General features: G+C 36.4%; 1 protein-coding gene and 1 long non-coding RNA gene across 2 annotated transcripts; one reads left to right on the forward strand and one right to left on the reverse strand.

The window, feature by feature from the left end:
* Positions 1-489: 489 nt before the first annotated feature.
* On the reverse strand, positions 490-2,813 carry LOC146956870 (uncharacterized). Its single transcript, XR_015021350.1, has 2 exons — positions 2,668-2,813; positions 490-768 (listed from the first exon to the last, which is right to left on the reverse strand). It is a non-coding gene; the product is annotated as an uncharacterized LOC146956870 (long non-coding RNA).
* A 9,069-nt stretch (positions 2,814-11,882) lies between these two features.
* On the forward strand, positions 11,883-20,844 carry LOC146956871 (eukaryotic translation initiation factor 6-2-like). Its single transcript, XM_085749786.1, has 9 exons — positions 11,883-12,017; positions 17,951-18,014; positions 18,195-18,249; positions 18,326-18,424; positions 18,523-18,608; positions 18,774-18,818; positions 19,984-20,114; positions 20,255-20,365; positions 20,444-20,844. The coding sequence occupies exons 1-9, from the start codon at positions 11,883-11,885 to the stop codon at positions 20,699-20,701; spliced, it is 984 nt and encodes a 327-aa protein (XP_085605912.1). The 3' UTR covers positions 20,702-20,844.

Here is a 20,844-nt window from a genome sequence, read left to right on the forward strand (position 1 = left end):
AATTGTGGATGGGAGAGGAGCAATTTTGGGGGGTATTATTAAATAATATGAATGATAAAATAATTAATTTAACTCATTAAATTAAGTTTTAAAAACATTGACCATAATAATCAATATTGACCTTGATTAATCATTATTTTTTCAAGCTTATATTATTTAATAATATATTTGACCATAATATACTTTTATTATATTTCTTTTCACATTTAAGCTCCTTTTTTATAATTATTATTAAATATTAAAATTAATAAAATAATAGGTATTACTCTTTATAAAAGCCACAATGCATAAGCAAAACAAAGTTTTGATTCCTCATTCATTTCCTTGCAATTGCATTGCAAGGCCATGGCTAGGAGTAGGGTGAAACTTGCCTTTATCTCCAATTATTTAGCAAGGAAGGCTGCCTACATGCGGAGTGTAACACCCTATTTCTATTAAGCGGTAAAACGCGCGAACATACGAATATATTCTAGAAATAGATGTTACGTCTTTGAATAAACCACAATACATACATGCATAAAGATCATGTCACATCACATAGCAGCGGAACATATACATAATTCATAAACAACATCAAATCTCAAAATAAAGATACATCCTCCGATCTCAAATACAGTAATATCTCAACTCCAACTACATGTTCAAAACAAAATCCAACATGCAAGAACTATCCTAGATCAGAGCCCTAATCTAGACGCTTGCACATAAAAGAGGAACTCCACTCCTCGGCAATATCAAAGCACACAATCTAAGCATCCTGCACTCCATCTACCCGTCCATACGGAAAGGTAGGTGGTAAACCACTGAGGGTTAGCATTACATCATCATAATCCATATAAGATTAATAAGAACTTTGAAAATGAAAGACATGATCAAGGATAAAGGATGACAATTCATACATAGTTCCTCAATATTCACAACATATAAGCAATCCAAGATCATTCAATATCATTATATCAAGTTCATATCCACAAGTGTATCATACACATATCACAACCTCACCTTGTCAATCAACAATTAACAATTCAATCCACAAGTACAATTAGCAATAATCAACCATCAAACACATCTTAATGCAAATGAATCCACCAACAGTTTATGCAATGTCTCTAGACTCATCTAGATGCATGTGGTACCAAAACACCTCAAGGTCGTCACCTTCGATGCAACAAAAACATCGTAATCACCTCAATTGGATATAAAATCCACCACCATCAGTCATGAATGCATGAACATATGACTCAACTACAATGCATATGTTCACACAAACAATTCACCTCAACATCACCAAAACTTGTATATATGCAATTAACAACAATTCACCACCACATAACATATATACAATTGCCAACAACATCCACAACACAAGAAACATATAGTTGTCACACAAATATACACCACCAATCATCTTCATATAAGTTATATCAAATATCCATAAAGGATTCACAAGTCAATTGGCTCTTAAAACCATTTCCAACAAAATTCGTCTCTTAAGATCACAACATTAGAATATTTGAGCATGTAAGTCAAAACCAAGCAAAGAAGCTCAATTGCCTATGCCATGTATTCTCACAAGTCACATATGCGTGTAGTAGAGATTACATAAGCATTTCATCGGCCAAATACGACAAATTCAATAAAAACTCAAAGTTCGTCTCACTTTATCATTTTTCACAAAAACTCTCATTTTCAAGCAAAACAAGGTAAGACTTGATGGAACCAATCACAACTACTTTTTAAAATCGTACGAACAAGAGCCTATGCCAATTATAAGCAAACAAGCCTTAATTCCAAAAATTAGCCTAAGTCGTTTGAGGAAAATCCCAAGTTTCAAACCATTTGAAAATTCGAACATTCAACAAAGCCAAGTATGTTCCAGTTGAAAAGCAAGTGAAAACAGTACAAGAACACCTTCAAACGGTCGCTACGGACCCCTACACAACTGCCCCCGACCCCCCGAACACGGAACAACGGGCACGTTGCCCTGTGCAGAGCGCCTGGCGCCAGGAGTGTAGCGCCTAGCGCTAGCTCTCTGAGTGTGGGCGCCTAGCGCCCTAGCTCAAGCGCAGCGCTCCGCAACGTGCGTTTTCGCGCGTTTCGGCCGCGGGTTTATGCTGTTTTCGCCCCAAAATCGGATGTTTAAAACCCTTCAATGTCAAAAGTGATCCGAGGCATAACCCGAGGCTCCAACACATCAAACTCACACGTTTCGTAGCATTTGAATAAGTTATACAAACCCTTGAAAATTCATTTTCTCAAAACAACAAGTTTTCTTCTCTAATCAAAACCAATTTTCACAACAACCATTTTCAACGACAACATAACAATTCTCATCACCAATTCACAATTAATGATACCCAATGTATCAAATCAACAACAACATGATTCAAATCATCAACAACAACAATTGAACATGAATTCATTCATAATTCACAACCACCACTTCACAATTCATCAATTTCATCCAAAAACATACTATGCTCATTTCTACTCATTTTGGCATACAAATTCAACAACAACAACACAATTATCATACTAATCATGTTCTCAAACATAACAACAACAATTATGCACGAATTTACATCAATTAAAACCAATTCATCAATTTCATGAAAATGGGTAAAAGAGAAAAGTTATGAAATTATGAGTGAAGCCTAACCCTCTTACCTTAACTCTCCACAATCACTAGCTAGTGCCTCACTTTAGCTCCAACCCTTGATTCTCTAGCCTCTTCTAGCTCTCTCTAGATCCTTCTCTTCAAAACCCTTTTTCTCCTCTTGTGTTTTTCTCTCTAGCTCTCTCTAATTGTGAAATGAAATGAAATGAAATGTTTGTAAGTCCCCAATTTTACTACCAACTAGTGTTTATATAATCTCTACTCAATTGGGCTCAACTCACAATGTTTTAATGGGCCTAACCCATTTCTATTCTAACCCAAAATGTTACTACTCACTTAACGGTAAAATACCACACTAACGGTCACTTAACGGTAATCTAAATAATTACCCCACTCTTCCAACACTTAGTAAAATAAAATCCTCACTAAGCACTAAAAATAACTTTCAGCAAAAATTACAAAATTACCCCTGCCCTCAAAATGACCGAAATACCCCTGAGTCCAAAATGACTAAAATACCCTTCTAACACCGAATTCTACGATTCCCAACCAAAAATACACACAGAGGCAATTAATCACATAAGAGCACATAGAACACACATAAATAAATAATAAAATAAATCAAGCGAAAAATCGGGCTGTTACACGGAGAAAGAAGGCTCTCTTTGAGAAGGTGAGAGAACTCAATATTCTTTATGGTATTTCAGCTTGTGTTGTAATTTCCAATCCTTTTAATTCTAAAACAGAGGTGTGGCCAGATCTAGAGGGAGCCAAACGAGTTCTTAAGAGCTACCGAAATTCATCTATGATAGATGATGTTGGAACAAAATGTGTTTAACAATAAAACTTAAAGAGTTTTGATGATAACAAGGTATTAAAAATTGTAAATTGGATTAGCTAATATTTGTTCAAGTGTACAGGACCATAATTATAAAGTTACATCATCATTGGTTCTGAATGAGCAAATAAAGAGCTATGGAAACAACAAAAATTTGAAGCTTGGACGCTCCTGAAGGCAACTTGCTCCTGAAGAAAAAGCGCTCCTGAAGTCAAGCTGCTCCTGAAGAAATAGCGCTCCTGAAGAATAGTGCTCCTGAAGACAAGAGGTCCAGAAGTCACATCATCAGAAGCTGCAGAAGTCATCTCATCAGAAGCTGCATCATCAGAAGCTGCATCATCAGAAGCTGCCTCATCAGAAGCCATTTCACCAGAAGCTGAATATCAACTGGATTTGCAAAGAATCAAGAATTGAAGAATCATCAATGCAAAAGCTGTCTATTGGATTCGAAAACACAAACAAAGGATTAGTGGAGCTTGCAACGGTCATTTCAAAGGTGTTTGAAGGTGTGTGTTTGCAATTTGGACGAAAGCGTTGACATTGTACTTTGTACGAATTGTACAACCACGTTCTCCACTACTCTGTTTTGTGTCTGCACTTCAAGACAAGAAAACAGCTCCAGAATACGGTCTCGCCTGCATAGATGTTCCTTTGGATAAGGAATGGATTTCAAATTTGTTCTTCATAGGACAACAACCAAATCAGGCAAAAGATCATTGGTGAAAGATCAAGCTTCAACAACGACTCTTTGGTGTGCTGGCAATTTCACAACGTCTCTTTCACACCTCTATATAAAGGAGTGAAGACCTAGAGAATTGGTAATGCAAGAACGCTGAACAAAAGACTCACAAGATTTTCACAAGTACCAAACCTCTGCTGAAATTGTTCTGCATTCACTTAGAATTTCTGTGTCTCAAAGTCATATCTTAGAAATTCTTAAGTCCATTGAGTCTGTATCTGATTTGTATTGTGAGCACCTCTGATTGTATATCAAGTGTTCAACCTTAAACATTTTCTGTGTAATTTTGTTTAGTTAGGAAGTCTCTTGCAGTTGTGCTTGAGCAGGAAGTCTCTTGATTGTGTTCTTGAGCAAAGGAAGTCTCTTGCTTGTGTGCTTGAGCATTGGAAGTCTCTTGCTTGTGTGCTTGAGCATTTGTAATCAGATATTACTCATAGTGAAATCTCCTTGGAAGTGCAAGGGGGACTGGACTACTTCCGGATTGTGGAAGGAACCAGTATAATTGCTTTGTGTCGTTCTTCTTCTCTCTCTCTGTTTTATTCCGCTGCATTTAGATTCTGATCATCACTTCAGAAGCTGTCTCACTTAGCTTCTGATCTGTGTATTCAGTTATTTAGAGAAACGAAGAATTTTTCAAAACACAATTCAACCCCCCTTCTTGTGTTTTTCTCACCTTCAATTGGTATCTAGAGCCTTGGTCTGTTGTGTATCACTTAACCGTGCAACAGTCAAAGATCTGAGAAAAACATGACTACTCCTCCTCCTGATGGTGATACTAGCTATAAAAATGTCTCACATGATTATAGTGATAGTAAGAAAACCAGTGTTGGAAAAGTTCCAAAGTTCAATGGAGATGCTGAAGAGTTCTCTTGGTGGAAGACCAATTTTTACAGTTACATCATGAGCCTAGATGAAGAATTGTGGGATATTCTGGAAGACGGCGTTGGTGGTTTAGTCCTTGATGAAGAAGGAGCTGCTGTGGATAGAAAGAAACATACTCCAGAACTGAGGAAACTTTACAAGAAGCATCATATTATCAGAGGAGCTCTTGTCACTGCCATACCCAAAGCAGAATACATGAAGATGAGTGACAAATCCACTGCTAAAGCTATGTTTGCTTCTCTCTGTTCAAATTATGAAGGGAGCAAGAAGGTCAAAGAAGCAAAGGCTCTCCTGCTTGTACATCAGTATGAGTTATTCAAAATGAAGGATGATGAAACTATTGAGGAGATGTACTCAAGGTTTCAAACCTTAGTTTCTGGTCTACAGATTCTAAAGAAGAGCTATGTTGCTTCTGATCATGTAAGCAAGATACTCAGAAGCTTACCTGCCAGATGGAGACCAAAAGTGACTGCCATTGAGGAAGCTAAAGATTTAAACACTTTAAGTGTCGAAGATCTTGTTAGTTCTCTCAAAGTTCATGAGTTAAGTCTTAATGAACATGAGTCTACTAAGAAGAGTAAATCAATAGCTCTTCCATCCAAAGGCAAGTCATCAAAAGCTCTCAAAGTGGTTGAATCTGAAGAGGAAGAACAGTCAAGTTCAGACTCTGAACCAGATGCTGCTGAAATGGCCATGCTCTCAAACAGACTTCAATATCTGGCCAAGAAGAACAGAAAGTTCCTCTCCAGAAGGGGTAACTCCAGAAGCTCAAGGAAAGAAGATCAGAAGGGATGCTTCAACTGTAAGAAGCCAGGTCACTTCATTGCTGAATGCCCTGATCTTCAAAGAGAAAAGTCAAAGGACAAGTCAAAGAGGTCTACCTTCAAACCAAGCAAACTCAAGAAGCAGATTAAGCAGAGTTTAATGGCAACCTGGGATGATTTGGGTAGTGAATCTGGATCTGATAAAGAGGAAGCTGATGAAGATGCAAAGGTAGCTGTTGGGTTGGTAGCAACAGCAACTTCAGAAGCTGGATCAGATTCAGACTCAGAAGATGAAAATGAGGTATATTCCAAAATTCCCAGAGATGAACTTGTTGAGTCACTTAAAGAACTTCTTACACATTTTGAAGTAAGAACCAATGAGTTGAAGGATTTAAAAGAAAAATATGCTGATTTGGTACAACAGCAAAAATCAACTCTATTGGATCTGAAAGCTTCTGAACAGGGACTTAGGGGCTTTGACTTCATGTGTAAAACATATGAAGACCAGCTCAGGTTCTTATGTCAGAAGCTACAAGAAAAGTGTAATGAAAAACCTTTAAGTAATCATGAAATTGCTCTTGAAGACTTCATTATATCTGGCATTGACAGAAGCAGAGTGGCTTCTATGATTTATAGCATTTACAAGAACAATGGCAGAGGAATTGGCTTTCCAGAAGTGAAACTGGAGAAAACCAATCTAAAGTCTTGTTGTGAATGCATCAAGGAAGGTCTGAAAACATTCTTTGTACCAGAAGGGGCTGAGTTGGAAACTGTTGTTCAATCAGAACCTGAAGCTTCTAGTTCTAAGGCTAAGATTACTTCAAAGCCAAAGAACTCTAAGTCAAAGGCTATGATCAAATCTGATTCCAAAACTTCAAAGGTTAGGATCCTGAAAAGATCAGAACCTATTCCTCAGAGTCTGGTGAAACCAAAATCTGGGGTTCTGAAGTCTAAGTTTCAGAAGAAGACAGTTACTGCTTCTGAAGTACCAAAACCTAAGGTGATGGCTAATCAGAAGCAACCCAACTCACAGCACAAGGTACAAGAAGTGAAGAGTAAAGCCTTAAGTACTAACCTTCCAGGACCCATAGAACAATGGGTACCTAAATCTAAAAATGTCAATGATGCAGGTATGTCTAAGAGCAGTGCCAAAGCAAAGATCATGGTACCTAGACAGCGGTTGCTCAAGACACATGACAGGAGACAAGTCCATGTTCCTCAGCCTAACAATGAAAGAGGGAGGAAATGTGAAATTTGGAGGCAACCAGTCAGGCAGGATCATAGGTACAGGAACTATTGGTAATTCCTCTACCTCAATTAATAATGTATGGTTGGTAGATGGTCTTGAACATAACCTTTTGAGCATAAGTCAATTTTGTGATAATGGTTATGATGTGCTTTTTGAAAAACCCAACTGTACAGTAATCAACAAGAAAGACAAATCCATTGTGTTCAAGGGAAAGAGAGTTGACAATGTCTATAAAATCAATTTTTCTGAACTGGCTGATCAGAAGGTGATCTGCCTACTATCAGTAAATGATAAGAAATGGATGTGGCACAGAAGGTTGGGACATGCTAACTGGAGGTTAATCTCTAAGCTTAGTAAGTTACAACTTGTGAAAGGGCTACCAGACATTGACTATCATTCAGATGCACTTTGTGGTGCATGTCAGAGAGGGAAAATTGTGAAATCATCTTTTAAAACCAAAGACATTGTCTCAACCTCAAGACCTTTAGAATTACTCCATATTGATTTATTTGGACCAGTGAGTACTGCATCCTTATATGGAAGTAGATATGGATTAGTCATTGTTGATGATTACAGCAGATGGACTTGGGTGAAATTCATAAAGAGTAAAGATGTTGCGTGTGATGTATTCAGTAGCTTCTGCACTCAAATTCAATCTGAAAAAGAATCAAAAATTTTGAAAGTCAGAAGTGATCATGGTGGAGAATTTGAAAATGAGCCATTTGAAGCTTTTTGTGAAAAACATGGAATTTTCCATGAATTCTCTTCTCCTAGAACACCACAACAAAATGGAGTTGTAGAGAGAAAGAATAGAACTTTACAAGAAATGGCCAGAACCATGATTCATGAAAACAATTTACCAAAACATTTTTGGGCAGAAGCAGTGAATACAGCATGCTATGTTCAAAACAGGATCTATATTAGACCTATTTTGGAGAAAACAGCATATGAACTCTTTAAAGGAAGAAAACCCAATATCTCTTACTTTCATCAATTTGGATGTACTTGTTACATTCTGAACAACAAGCTCTACCTAAAGAAATTTGATGCCAAGGCCCAAAGAGGAATCTTTTTAGGTTACTCTGAAAGGTCAAAGGCATACAGAGTGTATAATTCAGAAACACTCTGTGTTGAAGAATCTATGCACGTTAAATTTGATGACAAGGAGCTTGAAGATAAAACTTCAAAGCAGGGTGAAAGTTTTGCAGAGATACAGGTTCCTGAAGCTACTCCAGAACCTGATCAGATAGCTGAGTCTGAAGATAGTCCAGAAGCTGAACCCACATCAGAAGCGCAAGATGAAACTGCTTCTGATGAAGCACAAGATGGCTCACATCAAGAAGATCCTCCCAGAAACACATTCAAACACAAGTCTTCACATCCTGAGGAGCTAATCATTGGAAACAAAGATAGTCCAAGAAGAACAAGATCACATTTCAGACAAGAAGAGTCAATGATTGGACTAATCTCAATGATTGAACCTACAACAGTTGATGAAGCACTTTCAGATGATGGATGGATCCTAGCTATGCAAGAAGAGTTGAATCAATTTCAAAGAAATGATGTGTGGGATCTGGTACCCAAACCTCAGCACAAGAACATTATTGGAACAAAATGGGTATTCAGAAACAAGCTGAATGAGCAAGGTGAAGTAACAAGAAACAAAGCCAGACTTGTTGCACAAGGGTATAGTCAACAAGAAGGCATTGATTACACTGAAACGTTTGCTCCAGTTGCAAGATTGGAAGCAATCAGGTTACTTCTTTCCTATGCAGTTAATCATGGCATAATATTATATCAGATGGATGTCAAGAGTGCATTTCTCAATGGTGTCATAGAAGAAGAAGTGTATGTTAAGCAACCTCCTGGATTTGAGGATATTAAATATCCTGACCATGTTTTTAAACTGAAGAAATCACTATATGGCTTGAAACAAGCTCCCAGAGCTTGGTATGATAGACTAAGTAATTTCTTAATCAAAAATGATTTTAAGAGAGGACAGGTTGACACTACACTCTTCAGAAGGACCCTTGGGAAAGATATTCTTGTTGTGCAAATATATGTTGATGATATAATATTTGGTTCTACTAATGCATCTCTTTGCAAGGAATTTTCTGAGTTAATGCAGGATGAATTTGAAATGAGCATGATGGGAGAGCTGAAGTTCTTCCTTGGCATTCAAATCAATCAATGCAAAGATGGAGTCTATGTTCATCAATCAAAGTACACAAAGGAGCTTCTGAAGAAGTTCAAACTTGAAGATTGTAAAGTGATGAACACTCCAATGCATCCTACGTGCAACCTGAGCAAAGAAGATGAAGGAGCTAAAGTAGATCAGAAGCTGTATAGAGGTATGATTGGTTCTTTGTTATACCTCACTGCATCTAGGCCAGATATTTTATTCAGTGTATGCTTGTGTGCAAGATTCCAATCAGATCCTAGAGAATCTCATATGACTGCTGTCAAGAGAATCTTCAGGTATTTGAAGGGAACAACTAATCTTGGACTCCTTTATAGGAAATCCTTAGATTATAAGCTAATTGGATTCTGTGATGCTGATTATGCTGGTGATAGGATTGAAAGAAAATCAATCAGTGGCAATTGTCAATTTCTGGGTGATAATCTTATATCCTGGGCTAGCAAAAGACAAACAACTATTGCTATGTCTACAGCAGAAGCAGAATACATTTCAGCTGCAAGTTGTTGTACACAACTACTTTGGATGAAACATCAGTTGGAAGATTATCAGATAACTGCTAACAGTATTCCCATTTATTGTGATAATACTGCTGCTATTTGTTTGTCTAAAAATCCAATTTTGCATTCAAGAGCTAAGCACATTGAAATCAAACACCATTTTATCAGAGATTATGTTCAAAAAGGAATTTTAGATATACAATTCATTGATACTGAAAATCAATGGGCTGATATATTTACTAAGCCTTTAACTGTTGAAAGATTTGATTTTATAAAGAAAAATTTGAACATGCACTTCGTGTCTGATTAAATGTTTGCTTGCTCCTGAATAGGATTTTAGATTCTGAAGTTAGTTCAGAAGCAGTAGTCCATCAGAAGCTCTTTATTGAGGTTCTGAGGAAAACTCGCTTCTGATGATGACATCAGCATCTGAAGTCCAGAAGCTGGATTTGTTGCTTCTGAATAGTTGAATAAGTGGAAACGTTGGGAGTTACTTTTTAAAGTAACTTCTGGCCCACTAACCTGGTAGTTACTCTGTGAACTTCTTACGTGGCCTGTATGTGTTGGTGTATAACTAAAAAGGGCAATGATGATTTAAAAGCTTTGAAAGTACTTTTCACGCGCCCCCAATTTTGTCATTAATGTTATGTTTGTTTGTCTCTTTTGAATTGCAATCGTTTTACTTTTAACACTTTGTCAATTCACACACTACTCACTCACAACAAACACATTTGCTCTCAAACCGTTTGCGAAGTAAGCGCATTCTCTCAACCTTAGAACCCTAAAATCTTCATCTTCTTCAAATCTTCGTCAATCATCAAATGGCATCATCAAGCTCAAAAGTTTCAGAATCTACTTCAAACAAGCAAAGCGTATCAGAATCTGGGTCCATCTACAAAGAAAAGACTATGGATATTCCATGGGAATCCTTGATAGTCCAAATAGAGTCACCAGTGGATTTTACTTCACTCAAGAAGTACGAAGTAAACATGGAAGGCTTAATAGAAACACAGGAGCTGTCTGAGTATTTCAGAATGCTAAATGGGCCAACATATGTGAATTTGGTCAAGGACTTTTGGTTAAAAGCTGAAGTGTACAATGAAAAGCCTGCAAAAGTTGTAAGCAAACAAGCTGGGTCAAAGAAAGGGAAAATGGTCATGGATATGAATCCTACATCATTTGACAGCTTAGAAATAAGGTCTGAAGTGATGGGCATTCCTATAACCATCACTGAGGAAGTTATAGCTAAAGCTTGTAGAAGGCATGCAGAGGGAAGATTCCAAGAAATAGTCAGGAAGGAAGATGTCCTGCTACAAGGTTACTACAACACTCTTTTGGGTGGGAAGAAGGATGCAAAGCCTTCTGAAATGGAGATTCACAACAGGATGTTGGTGAAATTCAGTAATGATTGCTTCTTTCAAAGAGCAGGAGGATCTGACCAACCCAACAATCAACAGAAGCTGGCAATCTACTTCATGGCTATTTTGGAAAAGATAAACTTCCCAAGATATGTAATGGATCATCTCTGCTGGGCCATAAATGAAAGCACTATCAGAGGAAGAAAACAAGTACCCTATGGAAGATTGCTGTCTGAAATCTTTTATCAAGGAAGGGTGCTGGAGTTCTTAAAAAGGACAAGGAGTGCTTCTGATAGATGTTTCGAAGTCTCTACTGCTGAAAGGACTATCAGTAGCAGGAGCTTATGCTCTATGAAGTTCATCAAAGAAGCCCCTAAAGATGAAAAGTGGTTAGAGATGACAACTGCTGAAACTGAGATAATCAGGGACTTTCCTCCCATCGTTAAGGAAAGTGACTCTGATTTCCTAGTTCAATCAGTAGCTGAGTATGTCCTGGAAGAAGATGCAAGCACTCAGGAGGAAGCTGTTCCTGCTAAAGTAAAGAAGGTAAAGAGTGCCACTGCATCAGAAGCAATTACTGATAAGGGCAAGCAAAAGAAGGATGTCAAAAGAAAGAGGGGGAAAGCTGAAACAGTTTATCACAAGGAAAAACTGGATGAAGCTTTGGATGAAATAGAAAAGGAGGAAGTTGAGCCCAAGCTGAAGAAGAAAAAGGCACCTGTTGATATAAAAAGCTCTATGGTTGAGCTGACTCCTGCCAAGGCCAGAATGGCTAAGGAATTTGCTGATTTTAAGTTATCAGAGTTACAGGAGAAGAAGAGAATTAGGGCTGCTTCTATTCCCATAAAAAGAAGCAAGGACAGATCAGAGTCAGTCATCACAGAAGAGCATCTGAATAAAGCTCTTGATGGGATAAAGGCAAATGAGCACAAGAAGAAGGCATCTGAACTAACCTTCACTCCAATGGTTGAAGTAACTTCTGATATGGAGAAAGAAGCTGATGGGCAAGCTGTTCAGATGCTAGCTGAATTAAAAAGGAAAGAAGCTCAATACAATTTGGAGAGGGATCAAAGGCTCAAGACTTCAGGTCTGGAGAATTGTGATGAATTTTTCAAGAAGAAGTCTGAAGAAGTCAAGGAAGTGGCTGTTAAAGCTTCAGAAGCGGTTCTGAAAGCACCTAGTTCTATCACTTCTGAAGCTGGCCCTGCAGATCAGGTAATCCAGATTCCAGTCACCTCCATCCCCACTTCACCCTCTTCACCATTAGCACCTGAACCAATAGAAGACACTTCTGTCTTAGACAATCTTGCTCTCCACTACTCAGGTGAGTTACCCATAGACAAAGCCTCAGAAAAAGCCTCTGAAGCAACTCCAGAAGCAGCTGCTTCTGAAAACGTTGTTTCAGAAAACCCCCATCAACAAACACCTGAACCACAAAAACCCACAACACCCCCACAATCACCAACAGCTACCATTGACCCCCAACTCAACACTCAAACATCAACTTCACCACAACAACCACCATCTGAAACTGAATTTCAACCTTTACCTGAACACTCTCCTGAACCAACTCCCATGGATGTTGACATCTCTCTAGTCAATGTTCAAGCCTCAACCTCCACCACACACATTGATTCTGACCAGCCCTCATCTTCTAACACACAAACACACCTTACCATTCCAGTTCCTAACCCTATTCAAGACTTAGAAATCAGTGATTCTGATCTTGAAATCCTTGAACATCCACCCACAAACATCCTGGAATCTGGATATATCAATTCTGAGCTTCTGACAATCCTTAGTCAATTGCTTAATCTTGTGGATCAACGAAGGACAATTGATCTCACAAGTGCATATGAAGACTCCTGGGCATCACTTCAGAACCGGGCAACTGAGCTAATTGAAAGCTTAAGGGCTAAGTGCATCAGAAGCAAGGAAGCTTCTGTCAGGAAGTTAATGGAGCATCTGAATCAGAGTCTCAGAGTAAGAAGTTCTACACTGCTCCTGGCAAACCAGCCTTTCTTCTTAGAAACGGATTACTTGACCAGAGAAGCAAGGTTGTGTAAGCTTCTGAAGAAACAGATGGCACAGCAGCAGCAAGAAGCTAAGGAAAGGGAACAGGCTCTTCTCCAGAGGCAACAACAGCTTGAAGAACTGTTGCAGAAGAAGATTGAAGAAATGGAGGAGATGAAGAAACAACATCAAACCAACACTTAGTTGCACACCCTTGTGTTTTTCTTTTTGTTTGTTGTTTGTTTTGAATTCCTAGTCCTTGCTTCTGAAACCATTCTGTTTTAATTCTCTTTGCTTCTGAATGCTTACTGATTCTGACTGTTTAGCTGCTTCTGACAATTGAATATACATGATTTTTGCTCTGATTTATTTAGTTCATTGCTTAGTATACTCTCTCACGTTTGAGTTTTTCTCATATCTTTTTGTCTTTTGTGCTTAGATTTATTTTAATTTTTTTTGATAATGACAAAAGGGGGAGTATATGTGACAAGTATTTAAAGGCTCTGAGCCCCATTAATGGCATTTGAAATTTTTGAAAAACTTCTATCTTTTTACCTTATTGGTATAAGCTATGAATGAACGAAGGAGTATCAAAATTCAAGTAAAGTTAATTGAACCATTCTTCTTATCTATAAGTAAATTCTTTCATGATTCCATTTTGCTTTTAAGCTCTGATAATAATTATTGCGCGCAAATGAATTTAATTAACCTGGATAGAACTTAGGGGGAGCTTACAAACCTCACCTTAAAGACAAAAAAAGCATGGCACTTCGAGTTCGATATACAAAAATAATTTTTTTTTTTTTTCAAAACCATTAGATTATATATCGAAAGAGTCGTATGAAAAAGGAGTATTTACGATTTTATATAATTATAATACTCTATTTTAGATAATTATAATACTCTAGTTTAGTGTCACAATTCTTTTTTGTTTTCATTTTTCATAGCAGAGACATTTAACAACAACATTAATTATTTTAATTGAATTTCAAAACAAAAAAGAAACTTTTGGATTGCTTCAGACTCAGGGGGAGTTTGAGCTTACAAACCTCAGAACCCCAAAGTCAACTTGTTAATTAGATTAACAACAATTGATCAATTTTAAATACTTTTGTTTGTCATCATCAAAAAGGGGGAGATTGTTGGAACAAAATGTGTTTAACAATAAAACTTAAAGAGTTTTGATGATAACAAGGTATTAAAAATTGTAAATTGGATTAGCTAATATTTGTTCAAGTGTACAGGACCATAATTATAAAGTTACATCATCATTGGTTCTGAATGAGCAAATAAAGAGCTATGGAAACAACAAAAATTTGAAGCTTGGACGCTCCTGAAGGCAACTTGCTCCTGAAGAAAAAGCGCTCCTGAAGTCAAGCTGCTCCTGAAGAAATAGCGCTCCTGAAGAATAGTGCTCCTGAAGACAAGAGGTCCAGAAGTCACATCATCAGAAGCTGCAGAAGTCATCTCATCAGAAGCTGCATCATCAGAAGCTGCATCATCAGAAGCTGCCTCATCAGAAGCCATTTCACCAGAAGCTGAATATCAACTGGATTTGCAAAGAATCAAGAATTGAAGAATCATCAATGCAAAAGCTGTCTATTGGATTCGAAAACACAAACAAAGGATTAGTGGAGCTTGCAACGGTCATTTCAAAGGTGTTTGAAGGTGTGTGTTTGCAATTTGGACGAAAGCGTTGACATTGTACTTTGTACGAATTGTACAACCACGTTCTCCACTACTCTGTTTTGTGTCTGCACTTCAAGACAAGAAAACAGCTCCAGAATACGGTCTCGCCTGCATAGATGTTCCTTTGGATAAGGAATGGATTTCAAATTTGTTCTTCATAGGACAACAACCAAATCAGGCAAAAGATCATTGGTGAAAGATCAAGCTTCAACAACGACTCTTTGGTGTGCTGGCAATTTCACAACGTCTCTTTCACACCTCTATATAAAGGAGTGAAGACCTAGAGAATTGGTAATGCAAGAACGCTGAACAAAAGACTCACAAGATTTTCACAAGTACCAAACCTCTGCTGAAATTGTTCTGCATTCACTTAGAATTTCTGTGTCTCAAAGTCATATCTTAGAAATTCTTAAGTCCATTGAGTCTGTATCTGATTTGTATTGTGAGCACCTCTGATTGTATATCAAGTGTTCAACCTTAAACATTTTCTGTGTAATTTTGTTTAGTTAGGAAGTCTCTTGCAGTTGTGCTTGAGCAGGAAGTCTCTTGATTGTGTTCTTGAGCAAAGGAAGTCTCTTGCTTGTGTGCTTGAGCATTGGAAGTCTCTTGCTTGTGTGCTTGAGCATTTGTAATCAGATATTACTCATAGTGAAATCTCCTTGGAAGTGCAAGGGGGACTGGACTACTTCCGGATTGTGGAAGGAACCAGTATAATTGCTTTGTGTCGTTCTTCTTCTCTCTCTCTGTTTTATTCCGCTGCATTTAGATTCTGATCATCACTTCAGAAGCTGTCTCACTTAGCTTCTGATCTGTGTATTCAGTTATTTAGAGAAACGAAGAATTTTTCAAAACACAATTCAACCCCCCTTCTTGTGTTTTTCTCACCTTCAGATGAGACAAATTATATGAACGAAGAAAGTATCCTTTTGCAGAAGATTACTTATTCAAAACAATTTATGTTATTCAAAACAGAACGTAATAAACTGAGGTAGTTATTACAACTTATTACAATCTCCTATGATAGATGAGACAAATGATATGGTATTTCAGATTTTATTTCTTATCTTAGGAGCACATTAACAATCCTTAAGATAAGAAAGAAAATCTTATAGACCATATCATTTGTCTCATCTATCATAGGAGATTTGTAATAAGCTGAAATACCATATCTTTTGTAACAACTTATTTAAAAAATAACTTATTCAAAACAACTTATTTATGTCAAACAGCTTATTACATTCTCTTTTTAAAAAAACAGCTTATTCAAAACAACTTATCTTATGAAAAAGGAGACTTTCTTCGATCATATCATTTGTATCATCTATCATAGATGAATTTTGGTAGCTCTTAAGAACTTCTTTGGCTCCCTCTAGATCTGGCCACACCTCTGTTTTAGAATTAAAAGGATTGAAAATTACAACACAAGCTGAAATACCATAAAGAATAGTGAGTTCTCTCACCTTCTTAAAGAGAGCCTTCTTTCTCAGCATGTAAGCGGTCTTCGTTGCTAAATAATTGGAGATAAAGGCAAGTTTCTCCATACTCCTAGCCATGGCCTTGCAATGCAATTGCAAGGAAATGAATGAGGAATGAAAACTTTGTTTTGCTTTATTTTGCTTATGCCTTATAGATTTTATAAAGAGTAATACCTATTATTTTATTAATTTTAATATTTAATAATAATTATAAAAAAGGAGCTTAAATGTGAAAGGAAATATAATAAAAGTATATTATGGTCAAATATATTATTAAATAATATGAGATTGAAAAGATAATGTTTAATCAAGGTCAATATTGATTATTATGGTCAATGTTTTTAAAACTTAATTTAATGATTCAAATTAATTATTATTTTATTAATTTTAATATTTAATAATAATTATGAAAAAGGAGCTTAAATGTGAAAAGAAATATAATAAAAGTATATTATGGTCAAATATTTTTTTTTGAGGGATTATGGTCAAATATATTATTAAATAATATAAGATTGAAAAGATAATAATTAATCAAGGTCAATATTGATTATTTTGGTCAATGTTTTTAAAATTTAATTTAATGAGTCAAATTAATTATTATATCATTCATATTATTTAATAATACCCCCTAAAATTGCTCTTCTCCCATCCACAATTGCTCCCTCCCGTACAAACTGACGAAAATACCCCCCACGTGACTCTGGGTTACAACCTGAGGGTTGTAACTCAAAGTGACTAAACTCACGCAGGTTGTATCTCAGAGTAACTTAACTCACTCAGGTTGTAATCCATAGTGACTTAAGTCACACTAGGTATAACATCTGCGAGACTTAAGTCACGTGGGGGGTATTTTTGTCAGTTTGTATAGGAGGGAGCAATTTTGGATGGGAGAAAAGCAATTTCCTTTTACACCTTTAACAACACGTCACATCTTCAATAAGAAATCCTGATAGAGACCATTTGTAAATTGTTAATGAGAAATGAAAACTGAAATACAAGTCATACTTGATTCAACATGCCAAAATTATAGCTTATGAATAAAACCATTCTGGTTGGCTTTGAATTTGTATTGTATCGATGTACTCTATCAATTTGAATGAATGAATATCGTTTATTGTTGTAAAAAAAATCAATTCATGTGTTTTTATATTTATTAATTAACGTGACAACAAATTATTTAATGCATGAGTTAGAGAATTATACACCGACATGGTATGTTAATTAAATTTTTTATTATATTTAAATTTTTGGCTAAACTGCACTTTTCGCCCCGTAAGTTTTAAAATGTTGCACTTTTGACCCCCTATTAAATAAAACACCATTTTGGCCCCTTTCGTCCAAACATTGCTGAGAAGACACCACATGTCCCAAAAAAGGGGGCCATAATCACACTTTTTGTAAAGATAAGGGGTCAAAAAACATATTTCCCTTAAGTTAGGGGGTCAAAAGAACATATTTCGCTAAACATGAGGGTCACTTTTGCCATTTTTTTTAATAGGAAGCCAAAATCGAAACATTTTAAAACTTAGAGGCCGAAAAGTGGAGTTTAGCCCAAAAAAAAATTAAATTACAAAAATTGAAATAAATTCGGTATCGATTGCCTACACTTTTTTTTTTTTTTTTTTGTAGTTTTTACTCTTTCCGTCCCTCCATTCCATTCCATCCACCGCTTCCTCTTTGCTCCTCTCTCCTGGTAACCGACACAACCATTTTCTGCATGTTTATGAATGATGCTTAGTTTCAAGAATTGCTTTCGTTTACTTATATTAATCAATATTATTAACATTTAGGTGATTTATTTGTTTTCATATGTATCATTGGTTTCTTTGTCATGGTAACTATTAAGTGATCATGAAACTTATTAACATTGCAGATATTAACTTGGTTTCTTGGATCAAAGATTTTTGTCATCTTTATCATGGCAACTAGTAAGTGATCATGCTTTTATTTTATCTTGTCATAGAAATAGCTTATTCATAAGCACTTATATAACGACTGACTCAGTGATAATCAGTTTGAGAATTCTTGTGAAGTTGGAGTATTCTCAAAACTTACCAATGCCTATTGTTTGGTTGCCATTGGAGGTTCTGAAAATTTCTACAGGTTTTCATTCACTTTAGCTTACTGAAACTATATTTCCGAATATATTTCCACTGCAACTATCTTGATGAATGAATTACTGTGTTGTTTGATACATACAGTGCATTTGAGGCTGAGTTATCAGATGTTATCCCTGTGATCAAAACTTCCATTGGTGGTACTCGTATTGTTGGTCGTCTTTGTATCGGTAAATTATTTTTTCCTTGGTTTCTTGAATAGTGTCCAAATCAGTGACAAATTTTCTTCCTTTAGTAAAACAATAAAATGTTGGTTACATCAGTGTCTTCTAGTTAGTATTGTTTTATGATTTATTAGATTTAAGTTTATGAACATACTTACTATTGGTTTGCAGGAAACAAGAATGGGCTTCTATTGCCCCATACCACCACAGACCAAGGTGATTCCTATTATTATGTTATTATTTGTAGTATTGTTTAATGCTATTTTATGTCATGCGCATACCCCCCAACTGTTGTGTTAAATAGCGTTGTCAAACTAATCTAACCTCAACTTTCTGCCATTGTATATCGTGAAACATCTATATAAAAAGAGTTGTCTTTTTTACAAAGAAAGGAAAAACTGAAAAAATCAGTTACTACGAGGTTCTGTTCGTTAATGATTGCTCATTCATGTTTTGTAGTGGAGGTGAGAGTGATTAAAAGTTACTCCATCTGGCCTTAATTATAAGTAGGTCAAAGAAATTTGATGTATTTACATCAAATTTCTTTAACCTACTTTTGCTTATATAAGGCTAGAAGGTTTAATGTTTTAGCCCGTGATTTTGGGATATAAATATCATGGCCTCGTAGATTCTTTGTTTTCATAGTTCTTTTTAACAAAGATCAGACTTTTAATTTGTTAAAAAAGATTCTGTTGTAATGCTTTATTTTAAAGCTGATGTGATCCTTTTCGTCATTAGCGTCCTCACCTCCTACAATATGAAATGTAATTGAGGGGTTATGATTTTGGAGCTACATTGGAACCTATAATCTGTCGTTCTCATTTCTGCATTAAAAACTATTCATGCATTCAAATGAGCTCTCAGAACGTTGCATTGCTTTTGAATGATGATATCAACGACTGTTACCCGTGAATCACGGGCCGTGATGAATTGCTTAATAAATAGTGCTACAAAGCTTATATGGCAGAGTCTAGGGAAGGTTGAACCCATTGCAGGTCTTTTCTGATGTACGATGAGAACCTTTTCTGTGGCTAATGTATAGTAGTAGCAGTTTATTCGTTAAAGTGTAAACATGGTACCCTGCAATTTGATTAAAGCACCTAGAATCTTTTATCAATCAACACCCTAGGTGCTGGCTGAGGTTTGATCTGTCTAGTGTTTACATGTCTCGTTTAGTACAAAACTACTCTTAAGTCTAGTATTTTTTTTTTCCATCAAAGAAAGGGGGTCTTAAGTCTATGATCAATTAGCATTTCTTTCCTCATATATGGCATATTGGGCATATCTATTGTTCCATCTTTTCTGGTGACAAAAACAAGCACTTGTTATGATGTTAGACTGACTTAAGGATATTGATCTTTTTTCATGGCTATTGTTGAAGAACTTCAACATTTAAGAAACAGTCTACCTGATCGAGTTCGTGTTCAGCGCATAGAAGAAAGATTATCTGCTCTGGGAAACTGTATAGCGTGTAATGACCATGTGGCCCTCACACACACTGATCTCGACAAGGTATTGCATTATTATAGATGATACCTTTTTTGTGTGCTAATCTTAAGAGATAAACTCGTGTTTTCATGTTAAACACGGATGCTGTATAAAGAAGTGGGTAAACTCGTATTATTAATATTTACTGTGCTATTGTTGTTCAGGAAACCGAGGAGGTGGTTGCAGATGTTCTTGGAGTAGAAGTTTTCAGACAGACAGTTGCTGGTAATATTCTTGTCGGCAGTTACTGCACTTTCTCCAACAAAGGTGGTTTGGTAAGTGCACGACACGTCCTCTTGAATGTTTCAATTTTAATAAATCTTCTATATCTTTTGACCAATCACTTAATCCAGGTTCACCCTCATACTTCCATTGAAGACTTGGATGAACTATCCACACTTCTTCAAGTTCCTTTGGTTGCTGGGACTGTGAACCGTGGTAGCGAAGTAATAGCTGCTGGCATGACAGTAAATGATTGGACCGCATTTTGTGGTTCAGACACTACAGCAACAGAACTCTCAGTGATTGAAAGTGTTTTCAAGCTGAGGGAAGCCAAGGCTAGTGCCATTGTGGATGAGATGAGGAAATCTCTCTTTGATGGCTATAACTGAGTTTCTCAAAAAGTATTAACTTCTCATACCAAGCAGTACTGCTTCTTTTAAAGTTCCTTTTACTTTTGATGATAGTTTCTTTTCTAATATGAATATATGATCACATAGTCTAATCAATTTGTGAAACTTCGTTTTTCGGTCAA

This window comes from Medicago sativa, chromosome 1 (genome assembly GCF_051527215.1).
Source record: "Medicago sativa cultivar Bolivia chromosome 1, Bolivia_mono, whole genome shotgun sequence".
NCBI classification, from domain to species: domain Eukaryota; kingdom Viridiplantae; phylum Streptophyta; class Magnoliopsida; order Fabales; family Fabaceae; genus Medicago; species Medicago sativa.

Bases quoted from the DNA above. Each gene is read 5' to 3' on its own strand.
- LOC146956871 (XM_085749786.1), top strand. From the start codon at position 11,883: ATGGTTGAGCTGACTCCTGCCAAGGCCAGAATGGCTAAGGAATTTGCT. The intron at 18,015-18,194 runs GTAACCGACACA...TTAACATTGCAG, and splicing joins CTCTTTGCTCCTCTCTCCTG to ATATTAACTTGGTTTCTTGG. The intron at 18,819-19,983 runs GTGATTCCTATT...CTATTGTTGAAG, and splicing joins CCATACCACCACAGACCAAG to AACTTCAACATTTAAGAAAC.